At 44.2% G+C, this 17,119-nt stretch overlaps 1 protein-coding gene across 4 annotated transcripts in view; it reads left to right on the plus strand.

Annotated features, from left to right (window-relative positions):
- The window catches only part of ACOT7 (acyl-CoA thioesterase 7), a 104,946-nt gene that overhangs the window by 76,645 nt on the left and 11,182 nt on the right, over positions 1-17,119 (plus strand). For all 4 annotated transcript variants that reach the window (XM_075060198.1, XM_075060199.1, XM_075060197.1 and 1 more), the window contains one exon: positions 9,400-9,584. In XM_075060198.1, the coding sequence (XP_074916299.1) occupies positions 9,400-9,584 (185 nt within the window). The remainder of the gene's footprint in view (positions 1-9,399; positions 9,585-17,119) is intronic.

Here is a 17,119-nt window from a genome sequence, read left to right on the forward strand (position 1 = left end):
TATAGTGGAGGTCTATAAAGCCATGACTGGTGTGGAGAAAGCTGATAGAGAACTGTTATTTATCCCTTCACATAACACAAAAGCCAATTAACAGGCAGCAGATTTAAAACGGACATAAGGAAGTATTTCACATAATGCACAGTCAACATGTGGAACTTGTTGCTAGTGAACATTGTGAAGGCCAAAAATGTATGTGGGTTCAAAAAAGAATTAAGTTCCGGGAGGATAGGTCCATCAATGGCTATAGGCCAAGATGGTCAGGGATGCAGCCCTATGCCCTGGGTGTCCCTAAACCTCTGACTGCCAAAAGCTGGGACTGAACAATGGGATGGATCACTCCATAATTGCCCTGTTCTATTCATTCCCTCTGAAGCATCTGGCACCATCCACTGTTGGGAGACAGGATACTGAGCTAGATGGACTATTGGACTAACCGAGCATGGCCCTTTTTATGTTCTTATGTTAACGTACACTTCTACATCTGAATGGAAGTAGCTGAATATTCTGCCTCTCTCCCCAAAATGTGGGCAAATTAACCTTTTTAGGTTGGTGTATTGTAATTTGTTGGTGCCAACTGAACATGGTTTCTTGGATTTTAGTAAATTGATGTGTCAAATCAAAATGGAAATGAGGACTTCTACTGTAGCTTCCTTCATTGAGTGATGTCCTTAAATAACACCGTATAAATCACCTCCAAGTTGCTAACTGTCTGTCCTTCCCTTTCCCTAACTCAGTGTGGAGGGCATGACCCATCCAGTCAGCAGCACCCTCAGGATTCTCATGAAAATGAGAAGCTCTTATTTAACCTCCCACAAAACCCAGGCCTAAGCTTAAACAGAAGCCCTAAGCTTAACAGGGCTTCTGTTTAAGTTGAGGGGAATTTTGCTTCCAGAGTTAGGCCAAGTGCTTGTGGACACACTCTTATGATTAAAGAAAAATTCCTCTTTTTAGAAAATGTTACCTTTAATCTCAACCCCATCTTGGGCATTTCCTCTGTTTTCCTGCGACTGTATCGTGGCTTTTTCAGAGATCACTTTTACTCCACACTGTTTCTATAATGCATTTCCTTAAGGGAAATGCATGAAGCTACAAACTGTGAACTTGGTATACAGATCACTTGCTCTGCTTCTGGCTTCAGTTGGTTTAAAATCTGAAATGTAAAGAAAAACACTTCCTTTCCCTAAGGTGCTGAAATTGCATAGGAATGTTTAAAAAATCAAATGGTTAAATTTCATTAAATAGCTTTTAAGCCATTTACAGGAGAAAATGTGGGTCAGATCTCCCCATCCTTGACTGGAGCAAAGCTCTCCCCCAAAACCCAGGCTGTTCCAGCTCAATTAACAGTTTGGACGTAGGAGAAAATTTCTGTAAATTCAGATGGAAAGAGTGCCCACATGAACACAGAATGGTCTTGTTTCCTTTGTTCTGTTTCATAGCCAGCTCCTGGGACAGAATTCCTTGACGCATATCCAGCTAAATAGTGAGCTGTTAGTGTCTATAATGTACAACATCAGGCCAGGGTCAGGGCTAGTTAATGTTTTTTACTCTCTTTTTGCTGCTTCATCCCTTTGGCATACTGTCACTCCGTGGAAAATCTAGCTGGAGTTCCCAAAGGGGGCATCTGGTTAAAGAGACCTTCAGAACTATAGCAATTGCCTTCTCTTCACATGTTGCTGCCCAGTGCTTAAAATGGAGAACATCAGTGGTGCCGGGTCAATAAAAGCAGTTGGGTGAATTCAAACCTGCTGTAAGAGGGACTGCAGTACCATTCATGTTAATAGATTTGCTCCCACTTACACCGGGATTGAGTTTGTCTTAGTATCTCTTTGTTGGGCACTGTGGAAGTCTCCGGAGCTACAGAGAACCTGGAAAACCTGTCTTCTGACCTTCTGTATCATAGACATGATGTTGGTATTTAGGGAAACCGTCTAGAGGATTTGATAGGAACAGTACATCTCTTGAAACCCTGGTTTCATATTGTATGGCAGGTAGTGGCAGTGGCCTGAACTGCCTCTGTATAGTTTCTCCGTGCCTGGAAGTTGGATCACTTCTCTGAGCTGAGGACTTTGCCACCACAGTCCAGCTCTCTCTGACGTACAGTCGGGATTTCTGCGATGTGCTATACGTGGGGCTGCCTTTCAGGGCCACTTCGGCTACTTCAGAACACGCCCACTTGCTGAGCTGTGTGGGATACTTCACGTAGACAGTGCTGGCTTCCAGTTTGGTGCTTGCAAGGAAATGAATCTGACATTTAATTTTTTTTCATGAAACTAACATGGCACGTGCCTGTCGCTGTACTGATTGCTCTGTTGGAATGATCCATCTCTTTCCCTTATCTTCTGTCTGAGTTTTGGTTTTTAAGATAAGCTCTTTGGAGAGCTGTCTCTCCTGTCTAAGCAGCACCTATCAAGTGTGGGCACTACTGTGATAACAGTAATTAGTCACTCACAGCGTTGACTTTGGTCGATAAAGCATACAAGATTTGGGCTCTGTTGTTGAAGAGCCCAGCTTTCTCTTTGTGCTGTTGTGACTAGAGGCTCATGGCATTCTCATTGGAAGGACCCTGACTGTTGTTCCCTGTTGGTCGGAGAGGGCTTGGCCTTGACCTGCAGGTCATGATGCATGGCCCATCTCTTTATCCAGACTTTGCCTGTGCAGGAGTGGCTGGTGAGAGGAGCCAGGGTTGAGTTTTCAACATTGGGAGTTTGTTGATTTAACACTCAAGGGAAGAGTCTTAACACCTTTAACTGCAGACAATTGTGGGCTTCTTAGCTCCAAGATGTCATCTGTCACTTCATCATGCAATGTCTAAGTACCAGGTTCCATCTAATAGCAAATTATAGCAGCTCAGAGCACAGAGTTTGTGTAACTGAAGCAGCTAAAATCTATGGCTAGAATGTGCACCTAGTCCCCTGGCTCCCAGGGTGTGACAACTATAACCACCTATGCTTACTAACTCTAAGGTTAGGGCTGGATAATAGGTCCTAGCTCTGTTCTCTGTTGGGTCTACTGGAGCTATGCTGATTGATGCCAGCTGAGTTTTTGACCCTATGTGAAAATCTCTTAGAGATTCCTCTAACATGTCTGATCCTCTGATTGGGTGAACTGAGTGAACCCAACCAAATCTTGAAATAAATGTGCCCAATCAGTGCACTGTTTTGGGGGGTGCAGTAGGAGACACGAGGCAGCAACAACTATTGGCATTTCAGAAGCACATTGGATCAGATTAAATGATTTCCCCATGCTGATAGTGAGCATCCCTCCCTTCAAGAAACCTGTTCCTTGTCTAGTCTGTATCGTGTGCCAGCAAGTATCTCTGTTTCAGTCCAGGAGCAAGAGAGGTTTACAGTGACAAGAGATTCCAGCTGTTGACATATATAACAGGGACAGCTCCCAGGGAAATCCCACCTCTTTCTGCAAATTTACCTACTATTGTTACACTTACAAGCTAGGATTCCTATAGATGGGATTAAACAAAAAACATTTCTCTTCAGTTTACTCTGCATTTGGCAGCACTTTGTGTATCCAGTTTCACAGTCTCCCTGGGGTAACTGGTCAGTAGTTTCCCTTTTCCTGTATGATTCAGAGAAGAGAGAAACATCTCTTAAAAACTAGGAAATCTATTGTAAAAGCACAGGCTAGGCAGGCGGATTCAGACTGGTGAGGTACCAGAAACTGCTTAGTATTGGGGGTAGCCATGTTTGTCTGTATCCACGAAAACAGCAGGGAATCTGGTGGCACCTTAAAAACTAACAGATTTATTTGGGCATAAGTTTTTGTGTGTAAAAAGCTCACTTCTTCAGATGTATGGAGTGAAAGTGCTTGTAACTTTTATTTAAATATAAATCCTAGATTTCACACTGATGCTCCTTCAACCTGGCTGCAGGTGACAAATGCCAAGAGCCACTGGAGTTTGCTCTGGAGACTTGAGAAAGGAAGTTGTGAAGTGCTGGCTGATATTGTGAGCCTGGGCTTGATTTTTAACTGTAAATAAACTATTCTAATATTTTAGTTTTTATTGTCTGGTGGAGCATTTCCTTTCCGTCACCCATCGCCACCTCCAAGGTGTGCTCCCTCTCCTGTCCTCCATAGCAGGCCCCCCTTTTCCAGATACCTGGATTCGTGCAGGATTCAGGGAGTTCTGGCTGAGCCTTATCTGGAATGCCCATTAGTCCGGGTGCTCAGGGAGAGACACAGCTTTATTTATTATCCTATATTCTTCACAAGTTGAAAAGCTTACAGTGCTTTGGTCAAATGGCTCGCACATCTGAGTCACTCATTCATGCAATATTTAGGGCAGCCTGGCACAGACAGGGGATTTGCTGAAGGAGGAGCAAAGTGTGCAGAGTAATAATAAAAAATAAATAAAATGAAGGCAGAGAAGCTTTCTAGTAAAAGCAATAAAATACCAGGTTATTAACATCACAGAGGAGTCTTAAAATCCTGTTCAGAAGGGGTCTCTACCTCCTACAGCGCCTGCTTTGTTTCTTCTCTGTTTTTTTTCCTTAGTAGGCCCATTTGCAGGAGCATATGATTTTTCAGTGCTTTGAGAGGTTCAGCTCCTGCTTATTCCCCACCTTAGGTCACAGTCCTATGTTTGACTTGTCAGCTGTGATTCTAGTGTCACAAATGGAGAATTTTATCTAACGGTTCACAATGGAGCATTTGGGAGAGGCTGTGTTCCCAAGAAGGCTTGTCTGCATTCGGTGGGACTGTGAATTATCCATTGTTTGGACTCCTTGTTACAGTCTCAGTAGAAATGCTGCTTGCAGTGCTGCAAAGGAATCCTAAAGCAGTGAAAATACCAGATGGGTGGGAAGGTTAAAGCAGGACACACAGTTTAGATTTAGCTGGAGAACCAAAAATGAAGGGTTTGTTTGCACAGCTACCTTTGGAGACTGTCTTGTGGAGAGACCTTAGAACTGGATACTACTGAGCGTAGAGTCCTGATGGCTATGGGTGTGTAAAAAGATCGAATTCCAGCAAACTAAAAGGGGGAGAGATGCTGCTGGGTTCATACTCTCCATTCTTCACCTCTTTATCCAAATAACTGTCTGTCTAGGACGGAGCTTGCATTGCTTAGCTCATTAACAGTGCTGCTGTTCTGTATGTGAGACTGTCTCCCTGAGTGAGGGTAAGGAAAAAGAGGTGGCTAGTTTCTGCCCCTTCTTTCTGAGACATGTTTGTGCTAGAATGACACTTAACCGGCGGGGATTCACTAGAGGTGACAGCTTTCACAGCTGAGTTTAAAATTACATGAACTTCGAGAGGCAGCTCTGCCACTGACAGGGTTTACACTGTAATGATTTTTCAAGTAATGACTACATTGACAAGCTTCACGTGAGTCCAACTTGGGTCCAGCTCTTTCAGTGCAAGATTCAACATGTTTTTCCACTGTAGTCTGCTTTTAATTAGGAATTCATTGAAAATTATGAAGTTTTTTTCCCTGTGGCTCAAGCAGAATTTTTTCATTTGAAGTATAAAAGATCTCCTCATGCACATAATATGCATGTTACACAAAGAATGACTGTACCAGCTAGAGAGAGAAGCTAGACTCTCTCTCTCTTTGCATTTATACCTGGTGATATGCCATCAATATTTTTCCAATTGTGTCATTTAGAAGAGAAGCAGACTTCACAGTTTCAGCTGCTGCTTCTTTTCCAGGTGTGACTTGGTGCAGCTGCTAATGCTGACAGCATAATTCTGTTCCATTTGGGGTCTACAGCCACCTCATCAATAAGCCTTCAGTAGCTCATCAAGCAACATGATTGCCCTCTGTTACGGGAGGTTTGCTTTCTCTTAGCTTCCCCCGGGGGAGAATTGTATGTGTGGTGGAGTGTTTTGTACTGGTAGGGCTTTGACTTAGAAAATACGTCATGCGCATGTTGTTCTGTGCTCATGGCTGAAGGACAGCTGAAGAAGTGTGCCTTGCACTTGGAGTGGAAGATGGTGAGGTCTGTGATTGTTTCCTTCAGGAAGTAAGGACTTAATTCCATGGCTTTGTAGGTTTCCTTTTTTCAAATCCGAAGTGAGATCATATGCGTTCTTGAATGCCTTTGGAATAGTTTACTATCTTTTATAGTAACTATTTTGGAGGAGTTCTAGATTTCCATCAAAATAACATACTTATGGTGCTTTGTGTAGTTCAGTTGGTGGTTTCAAGGTGGTGTTAACATGCATGATCTCCTACAACTATTTGCAGTCTTGGTCATGGAATACAGGCAGTCTTGAAATGTTTGGCAGTTGATTATTTATATTAAATGTTGATGTTAATCCAGCAGCTCCAGACACATGTAACTTTACCATATCCCTTATTCACAGAGAAAAATCTTTCCTATAGGCCCAAGGTCATTTAAGCAGCAAATATTACAAGAAATCTACTCATGGGATTGTATCTCCCCATGAAAGTTTGGTTAGCTGTCGTCAGGACTTGTTTGGTGTGATTGACCCTTTGAAAAAGCAAAGTTCCTCCTCTCCGTGTCTGTGATTTGTCTGTTGAAGGATTTCTGTAACATCCTACCAAGAATGCAGTGAATATCCATCCCTAAATGAGACTAGTGTTAGTGACATGTATTGAAAGCGAAATATCCTTTCGGCATGTCAGTGTGTATGATTCTTCATGCTGGCGGTGAATTAACTCAGTGACAGCCGTAGAGAATTCACTGTTCTAGGCTCAATAAGCACTTCATGAACACCCAAATGAGTCGGCAATCCCCGAAGCACCTTAGCGTGGTAGAAATGAGGTGGCAATTTGTGCCTCCCCTTTCATGGCACAACACACAAGGAATGGGCCGTATGTGCCCAAAACATTGTCCTTGTTCCCTGGTGAAAGGCTTTGAGTGTTACTGTGGTGCTGTAAACTCTGCAGTGCAGTTCCATTGGGTTTATAGCTGACAATCATTTGATTTAGGCAAGATGATCTCTCTCCCTTTAGGTAAGGGGCATGTAGCTGAAGACTGTGGTGTCCATCTTTGTAGTGTTTCCCCTTTCTGATTAGGTTTACCCTGAAGACAGTCTGTCTAAACCTCAGAACCCAAGGAAGAGAGAGCAGTGAAAGGTACCATAGTGCAGCCATTCTTTCCCCATGGGATGTGTTAGAGTTGGCTTGATCCCCCATGTGAAGCACACTGCATGTTCAGTTTGGACTTCGGCTTCCTCTGAGGCATCAGCTACTGGCTGTGGCCAGTGGTGGGATCCTGGATGTTATGGACCACTGGCCTGCTCTCAAATGGCAGTTCCTACCTTCATTTAGTCTCAAGATGTGCACAGAAATGTTATAGTAACAGGATGTAATGGAGTCCAGGAAAACAAAGAAGCTAAGACAGGAGCCCCATAGTCCAGAAAGAGATTCTAATACAACTGACCTGCAGTATGTTTATCATGCAGCCAAATTAGCACCGAGAGCTATTTAAGTTGTATTACTGCAGTCTGGTATGTATTATGCTGCTCTGGAACAGTGCTGAGAAAATGTGATTATCTCCATTGTGGAGTTTGACCGTATTTGCTTTCCATTATAAGTGAAATATATCGGAATCCATTTCTACTTATAAAGTAGGTTTCAAATGATAGATAATGGCAATGATTAGCACGGGGAGCCTGCTGTTTTCTTTTAAATATCAAAACTCATTAGGTGAATTTATCTGTAGATGATTTTGTACACATTTCCTATCTTAACTATTTGTCTCCTAAATTGCTAGTCATGCTCTGCATTGGTTCTTCTACTTAAGTGCAGAGAAGGTATTTTTGTACTGAAATAAAAGTGGAATCACATTTCAAAAAAAAAAAGGTTGAATTATTAAAAATGTGAAGTGCGTTTGCATTTGGCCAAGCCAACACGAATGAGTAGTAGGCTCAGAGAGGCAGGCTCAATGGGAGACTGAACAGAGGGACTCATTGCAGCACTCCACATTCAGATTCTGTGGTGAACTGGAACTTTTCTGAAAGATCTGACTGCTGCAACCCTTTAATTCTGACTAATGCGTTAGTCTCTAAGTGCTACGTAGATCTATCTCCTGAGTCTGCCACAGACTCTGCCTGTTCTGTTTTGCTGTGCATTAGGGAAGTTCCTGAAGATACACTTTAATGTGGGAAGTGTGTTCAGAACAGAACACTTTCTCGGGGCGATGGGGTAGAAGGACTTTAGGCCTCTCCATGGGGCTGTGCCCCCGAAAGCTGCCATATTGTACATGCTCATTGCTTGAGAAAGTCAATCATGGCCTAAAGCGTGTGGGGGAGTCCATCCATAGTTTTGGTATAGAAACCCTGTATCTCCTCTTTTAGCACCAGCCCTCAGGGCTGTATTCAGCGCAGTATGGGTGGTCTAATGGATTGAGCTCAGGACTGGGAAACAGGAACACCTGAGTTCTAGGCCTGAACTCTGGGGAGCTGGACTTTACCTAGTGTCTGTGCCTAGCATTAATTGTTACATTTCAGGTCAGCACATTAGGGGCTGGGCAGATTTAAACAAATGTAATTATGTAGCTAATGCTTGTTGTGCTCTGGTGTCAGTGTGGGGACACCTCCAGCCATACTCCATACCTCCTGTGCTTTGGTCCAGTCTGATCTCACAGGCTTAGTGGGGTCTGTTCCGAGCAGTGCACTGCCTGGCTGGGTGCTCCAGGAAGGTGTGTTGGGGATTCAGTTGGTGCTACTCTTCCCTCTGAGCCATCGCCCCAGCGTGGTGATGGGAAGCAATGCTGTATTACAGAGAAGATACAAAACCAAAGTCCTGATCTCTTGTGGTCCTTTGTGCTTCTTATGGCACTTCTAGTAAGTGGAGTTGCCCTGATATGACCAAATCCCAAATATCTTGCCTTCCTAAATCCCCCCCTGAGCTTCCCATTGTAAATTGTATTCCTTATTTCCTGTCCTAAACTGGTATTGTGTTGCTCTTGTGTGAGCAGCAGCCTTGTTCTGCCTGAGAGATGGATGCATTTCAGTGGTGGGAGAAATCTCCATCTCTTAGCTGAGACGAGTGCTCGGTGTGCAGTGAGAGCCTGTTGTGAAAGGTGTTAGTACGCTGACACCTTATAAAGGGTACGGTACTTTAGATTGACTTGCATTTGTTTGCAGGCATTCCAGATAGAGACTGGGTTTGCCTGGCTAGACGAGGCATCAGTTACTCCTCTCAGCTGGCTAGTGCCGTCATGCAGTGTGGAAATTCCCACAACCAGAGAGAAAAACAAAAATAACATCCACGGTTGGAAAGAAATGTTCCAAGACTTGTCGTTCCTTTTTTATTAGGTAACAAAAAATCAATCTAGCCTTTCAGTTGTGCCTAACCCAGCCTGTTAGCCCATTTAGCAGTGTAGTCCTTTAACAGTCTCAGTAATGGATGGCTATTGTTTCCTGCTGGCACTGTAGGAGCCACTGATTAACCAAGCCATCTGTGTTTTGCAGGTTGTGTCATTACTATTTCTGGACGCATGACCTTCACGAGCAATAAATCCATGGAGATCGAGGTCTTTGTTGATGCTGATCCTTTTGTTGATGAGCCTAAAGAAAGATATCGAGCTGTCAGTGCATTCTTTACCTATGTATCCCTGAGCAAGGAGGGGAAGCCCGTACCTGTTCCACAGCTAGTGGTAAGAATTCTTCATTTAAAAGCTCAACCTTTGTGCTGCGTAATGTGAAGCTCTGGGTTGTGGAGCAGCACAGGAATAATTACTCATTGTAAGGTCACGGTCCCTTCACCAACAGAATGAACTACTAAGTGCTTTCTGGTCACCCCCACTGCCCTGGAAAGGGTGATTTGGGCTAGTCCTGTGCAAAAGCTAGAATCCCTGGAATGAGCCATATTTCAAGGGAGTCATGGTGCTAGGGAGGATGCGGCCTGCCTGGTCATTGGGCATCATGTTTCCTGTATATTTCCTGTTCTTAGCTACTCTGGTCAGACTTGTATTTGTGCTGGACTGAGCAGATCTGGTCAAAAGCCCACAGGCCCTTTCTGGCATCTCCCCATCTTAAGCCTGTAATTTTACCGCAGAATAACAGAGGAGATCAGCAATAGAATATGACCACATTTGGAGCCATTTATTCAACTTTGGCTGACTGGCTTGCGTAGCTGCAGTGATTGCTAGGAAATCAAGGAGTACACTAGAAAAATGTCCCAGCAGGCTGCCTCACTATCAAGTTTGGATGCCCAGGGGAGGCAAAAGGCAACTGTCCTGCCTTGAGACTTGTGCCAAGAGGAGCCACAGGGTTGTGCAGGTCTCCAACCCTGAGTCTGCAGTGTGTTTTGATCCACCTGTAAGGGGATCTCTCTCACAACCAACTTGAGGTAGTCACCCACTCCCACCCCACACAGATGGGCAGCTTCTGGTGCCCCCAGGTAGCAAGGTAAGAAAGAGGCTATTTACAGACGACTCTCCCAACACCAGGGGTGGACAAACTACAGCCTGCTGGTCTCATCCAGCCCGTCAGACATTTTAATCCTGCCCTCGAGCTCCCGCTGGTGAGCGGGCTCTGGGGCTTGCCCCACTCTGTACATGCTGTGGCTCTGCACGGCTCCCAGAAGCAACGGCACGTCCCTCTCTGGCTCCTATTCATAGGAGTAGCCAGGGGGCTCCACATGCTGCCCCTGCTCCAAGCACCGTCCCTGCAGCTTCCATTGGCCAGGAACCACAGCCAATGGGAGCTGCAGGGTTGGCACACACCAACGGGGCAGCACGCACAGCAGCCTGGCTGTGCCTCCGCATAGGAGCCGGAGAGGGGACATGCTGCTGCTGCTGCTGCTTCCAGGAGCTGCTTGAGGTAACTGCCGCCTGGGGCCTGTACCCCTGACCACCTCCCACCCTCCGAAACCCTCGGTCCCAGCCTGGAGTACCCTCCTGCACCTCAAACCCCTCATCCCCAGCCCCACCCCTGAGTCCGCACCCCTAGCCAGAGCCCTCACCCATTCCCACACGCCAATCCCAATTTCGTGAGCATTCATGGCCTGCCATACAATTTCCAGACCCAGATGTGGCCTGAGGGCCAAAAAGTTTGCCCACCCCAGTCCTACACCCTAAATGTTACCACTCCCTTAGGTATGTGAATGCAAGTTACCTGCTGGCATGTGAACTTGCCAAACTCTGGCTGCTGTGGTCTGTTTGCTGTCCCGTGTTGCATTTCTGCCCTGCTATGACAGTTTCATTTAGCCTTGATAATTGTCCACATCTGTCCGATCTGTTAATGCAGTTACACCATTGTATTCTACTGTTGTTATTTAAAATTGCCATAGCTACTAAGCCAGAAAATGCTACTCTTACAGGGAAAGTGAGTAATTGTCCCCAGTGCTCTGGGTGATTCAGCTGGTCTGGAGTGGGAGAACTAGGAGTGAGCCAGTAGCGTCACTGCTGCTTTTCTTTGGGGAGCAGTAACTGAGCGAGTTCAGGACATCACTGGCCATATCACTTCCACATGTTGCACTTCTTATCCTGCATTCTTCCATTCCCATGTTCTCTCCTGATTATCACTGACTGCTTTATAAGTACTGGAGTGGGCAAACCCCCCTCGGAGTCATGGGACAGCAAAGGCAAACTTTTTCCCCTGTGCAGTTTGGGGAAATCTCACCTGTACCTGAATTCCTGCATCTGTGCTCCTGCATCTCATTGATAGATACCAGATCATCAGTGGTACAAACACACAGGTGGTACAATGATGATATGGCTCCTAACCCTAATTCTGGGGAGCAAGGCCAAAAATACCTTCGCAAAACATTTGATTTTTCCTGTTGTGATCTGGATGATTCCAGAGGTGCAAGAGCTCCTTGGATGATCACTGCCACAGCACCAAGGGATTTAAAGTGTCTATAGCTGTTCCTTTCACTTGAGATGCTGTGGGGAGGTTTCTTTGTTAAACACTGAACTAATACAAAGCCTTTAAACAGCACTACCATACATGTCTCTTCTAAAAACAAATGTTCCGCTCATTGCTTCAAGGTTACAAGCATCTCATTTCTTGTTCATTAAATACCAAATATCTTAGACTTCAGCTTTCTATGTGCTGCCCTTAGGGTTTTGTTGTCCAAGACCTCTTTCCTTCAATTATTCAGCAGAAAAAAATAAGTATAAATAAGAGTTTCCAAAGCAAGCATCTGTCTTGCCAACCTTCAAAATTAATAGATTTAAATTAACATTGTTTCACATTTTTGAGAATCTGTTGAATTCGGCTTCATTCACTTTCCTTCCTTGTTAATTGTAAAAGCTTATGGAGAGATTTGAATGTCTGAATGAAGCAAGGAATCTGTCCCCCTGGAACCTCCTGAGCTGTAGCTCATCCATGTCTGTATGTTGATGCTGATGCACCCCCTTCCCCATTTGCTACTGTCAATTCTGCTTCAGCTTTCCTGTTTATTTTTAGCTCTCCTGAGCCACGGTTCTTTGCTGACACATAATGCAGCACTGCTGACTTGGAGTTATTTCTTGATTTAATATTTTATTCCGTGTAGATCCCCTCCTGTACCCCAGCATTTTGTTGGCTAATTATAACTTATCTGGCAGAGTAATGTTTATATATTTTACATGCCTGTATTTGCCTGTTGTATACAGTTTTAATGTGCTGCTTGGAGGAAGCTTTACTTCCTGATAGCTGCTGCTCTGTAATGCTTTCTTTGAGTGGAAGCTGTATATTGACAGGTATGAGGATCTCTGTTAATCACTGTTATCACCTACATTTGTAAGGGACGCGGTATGGTATTTCTGGACTGGTTTCTGTAGGGTCTGTATATTTCTGAAAGACGAAAAAAATGGAAGCAGTGAAACGCATGTCTCACCTGGTAACTTACTATACAGCAGTTTGTAACAGGGGACCTACTGTTGGGTAGTTGGACACTGAATGAAACTCGCCTGGTGTCCTGGGACACACAACATCACTTTCACCTTGCCTGGATTCATTCGAAGCCAGCCACGCTCATCGAGGTTCAGGTCTCGGGCAGGCACCACAAAACGAGAGAGATGCAGAGAATGCATTTGCTGAAAAGGACCTGGCGTACTGGCTGTCAGCCGCAGCCGAGTTTGTGACACTGCACCCCATAATACGCAATACGCTGCCAGATCTGGGGGGATTTTGGAGGTGGGGTTGTGTGACTAGAGTATACTGTAATCTTGGGCTGGTTTCGATCAGCCCTGCTCCCGCTGGAACTAGGTACAGCAAGGAATCTTGTAGGAGTTGGGCCCAGGTTTACTAGGAACCAGTATCAATCATATGGTACTTGTATGCTTTTGGACAGAGTGTATCTGGTGCCTGCAGGGATTTCGGTTCCCATAAGGTGTCTCTGTAGTGTGTCAGTTACCTCACTGCATGTTCTTACCAATAAACTTTATTGGGCTTGGAGGGAAATCCTCCTTTCATTTGCTGTTGGAGGTTCCCAAGTAAGGACGTGCTGTAGTTCTGCACTAGCAATCCTTGGAGGTCAGTGGAGCTCTCAGCATCTCATCTATCCTAATTTCTTGCAGGTGTCAGAATATCACGATGGAAATATAAATGCTGTAACATGCGTTTGAAAAGGTGCAGGCTAGTGATGGCAAATGAACGTTATTATAAAATTTAAGTGAAATGATCTGAGGGTCTGATCATATCTTACCCTTAAATCTAGAGTGAATCTCTTCTCAAATGGAATTACACCAGCATGTGAGCTGCCAGGCATTTCCTTGTCTCTGCCTTGCAGAGCGCCCTCTAGGGGAAAGAGAGTCACTGCTATTACAGGTGAGCCCCGTGTGCCAATTCTTGGGTGCTATGGCTTTTGTAAAGTCAGAGCTAGAAAGTCTGAACAACAAAAACTAAAAGACACACTCCATTTCTATACAAAAAGAACAAGGAGTCCAGTGGCACCTTAAAGACTAACAGATTTATTTGGGCATAAGCTTTCATGGGTAAAAAAGTCACTTCTTCACTTGCATCTGAAGAAGTGAGGTTTTTTTACCCACGAAAGCTTATGCCCAAATAAATCTGTTAGTCTTTAAGGTGCCACTGGACTCCTTGTTCTTTTTGTGGATACAGACTAACAGCTACCCCCTAATTCTTGACTCCATTTCTGTGGGGCAATAGGTGTTTGTAGTCCGGCCAGCTGTACATCTTTCAGTTCAGTGATCCTGTCCATCAGAAAGAAAAGGCAATTAGTGAAGAATTTATTCCCCAGTCCCTAAATCTAGAGGCTTTATATAATTCCAGACACTCTCACATTCAAGTATCTAGTAGTGAGACATCCTGCAGTCATGCATTTGTCTCTTGAAGATGCAATACTGCAGATTAAACTTGCCCAATTTTAGAGAGGGTAGAGGACTGTATGGCTTAAAGAATGAACCATAAGACTTTCAGCACTCACTGCCGTGGTGTTACACTGGTGGAAAGTAGTATGAGAGGGGAGAATTGGGTAAATTTTATCCTAACGGGCTGCAAAAATCCTATCTGGTTTGCTTGCAGAGAGTTGCACTCATGTTTTTGCTTCAGACTTTTGCATTGTTCTGGTTACTGTCTTTAGCTGAAATTAAACTCCATGAGATCTTTTTCAAATTGGTGAATAATTGAAGGAATGCAAATGTTACTAAAACGAAATGTGCTATTTTTTGTGAATTTGTTCCTTTGAATATTAGAGGAACTTAGTAGAATTTTGACATCACAAAGCTCATGATTTGCTCTGTGCTACCTTGAGCATTATCCTAATGCCTGGATCAACACCCACGGAAAATGATTCCTATGCTGGTTTTGATGTTGTCTAACTGATCTCCTACTTCAAGTTCTTTTTGCATATTTAATACTTTTAAAAGAAGTGCTGTTTTACAAAATATGTGAACTGCTTGGTCCTGTTGAGATTTTACTTTCCATCTCTAACCTCAGTTTTAACTACTCTTAACGGCCAATTAATTAGATTTCAGAGTTCTAATAGTCTGTCCTTCCCCCACCCAGCGGGAAAAGCATAGCTGGCTGTCGTGATGGATATTGGGGGAGACAGCACCATACTCATCCTGCCTGTCTGAGCTCTGGATTGCAGAATGTTGAGTAGACAGGGGCATATGAAGCAGGATCACCCTTCAAAACCATCAACTTGTACAGATAGTCTTTACTACTTTACATAGCAAAGCCTTTAATTCACAATCATATGCAATGATGACCTTCATCTGTATTGACATTGTCAGCCACAATGGGTCTCTAAAATTATACTGATTAGCTGGCGTTCCTGCTGGACATTAAAGGATGCAGTTCTGTGAGGTACTGTATCGGCCAGTTCTTTCTAGGCAGAACTGAGAGGGGATTTCTCCAACTGAGATTTAAAAATAAAAGATTTTTGTCACTGTGTTTCTATATTACAGTCATGTTCAGGGACTGTGTGAAACTGTCCAAATCCAGGATTACGGTGAGCTATAAGTGACTTGATTGGAACATGTCCATAGTGGTATACGTCAGGAGTGAGGTATCAGAGGGGTAGCCATATTAGTCTGGATCTGTAAAAAGCAACAATGAGTCCTGTGGCACCTTAAAGACTAACAGATGTATTGGAGCATGAGCTTTCGTGGGTGAATACCCACTTCGTCAGATGCACGTCAGGAGTGAGTAACTCCAGTGAAGTCAAGGAGTTATGAGGGAAGATTGAAAAAATTTTTTTAGTCTGGAGAAGAGAAGACTGAGATGGGACATAAGTTTTCAAGTACATGAAAGGTTGTTACAAGGAGAAGGGAGAAAAATTGTTCTTCATAACCTCTGAGGGTGGGACAAGAAGCAATGGGCTTAAATTGCAGCAAGGGCAGTTTAGGTTGGACATTAGAAAAAACTTCCTAACTGTTAGAGTGGTTAAGCACTGGAATAAATTGCCTAGGGAGGTTGGTGGAATCTTCATCATTGGAGATTTTTAAGAGCAGGTTGGAGACACACCTGTCAGGGATGGTCTAGATAATACTTAGTCCTGCTTTAAGTGCGGAGGACTGGACTAGATGACCTCTCGAGGTCCCTTCCAGTTCTATGATTCTGTGATGCTTCTCTGTGAGTTGCCCCAAGGTGAGAAGAGGAGAATCCAGGAATGATCTCATGGTGTCCTGTGATACAGAATCACACCAGAGGTGAGTGAAAGGGAGTTTCTGCGCTAAGCTGGAGTTTTGGCCGCTTGTTCTTCCAGGCAGCTAGTACCTTTGTAGAATCATTGACTGTAGCCCTTTTCTGCCAGTCACATGAACAGACATTGTTCAAAACACATCAAGAATATGACTTGTGTAGGAATTGCATTCATATAAAATCCACCAACTGGGGCACATGGAGCTTCTGTTAGATTGTCGAGACACAGCCAACTCTAATAAGCCTGTCCTGTTACGTTGTAAAGGGGCCATTTCAAGTTGTGTTTGTGTTTTCACAGTGTGTCCATCACCATGGTGTCAGATGTGGCTGTCCTTCTCACACAGACATTTTCAGTGTTTTCCCACAGGGAAAATACTTTTATACCAACTGGGGAGATTTTTGGCACCAACTATCTTCATTTGGATGAATTTGTCTGTCAAGTTAGTTTCTTTGCATCCTGTTCACCTGTGCCATGATACAGCAGAGGCTTCCCTCAGACTTCTGAAACAGGCTTTTTAAAATGTAGCTGATTTAGGAACATTGAGCTTTCTAAAAGAGCATTTTAGGAAATATATCCTCCTCCCTTCCCCATTTCACTCCCCCCCAGTCATCTCAGGTGTATAGCAAACAGTCAATATCAAGCTGATAGTTGGCATTTATATAGCACTTTACAACCATTATCTGATTTGATCAGAAGACCAACACTGTGCAGCGAGTCTGTATTACTAGCTCCACTCCCTGGATGGCAGAGTGCCTCAGTGTCTGTCACAGAGAGCCAGGATTAGAATTTTGGGGATCCCTGACTCCAATCCTGGCACAGACCCCTAAGCAGACAGTCCCTATCCTTGGTGAGTAGCTGGAATTGCCTGCACGTGACCCATGCTCTCCTTAAACCCTGTTTTGAGGGCTCATGTGGGATTTAAGGAATGCTTTGGGGGGATTTCACTCTGTGCCCATATTTGGTCTCTTTCTACCCATGGAAAGAAATATAAACCACACAGACTCAAGACTAACCACCTGGGATTGTTTGGGTTGTTTAATGTGCAGCATATCCCTCCTCCAAATCCCAAGAGGGGAGGTTTAGCTGGACTGT

This window comes from Chelonoidis abingdonii, chromosome 23 (assembly GCF_003597395.2).
Source record: "Chelonoidis abingdonii isolate Lonesome George chromosome 23, CheloAbing_2.0, whole genome shotgun sequence".
In the NCBI taxonomy this organism is placed as follows: Eukaryota; Metazoa; Chordata; order Testudines; family Testudinidae; genus Chelonoidis; species Chelonoidis abingdonii.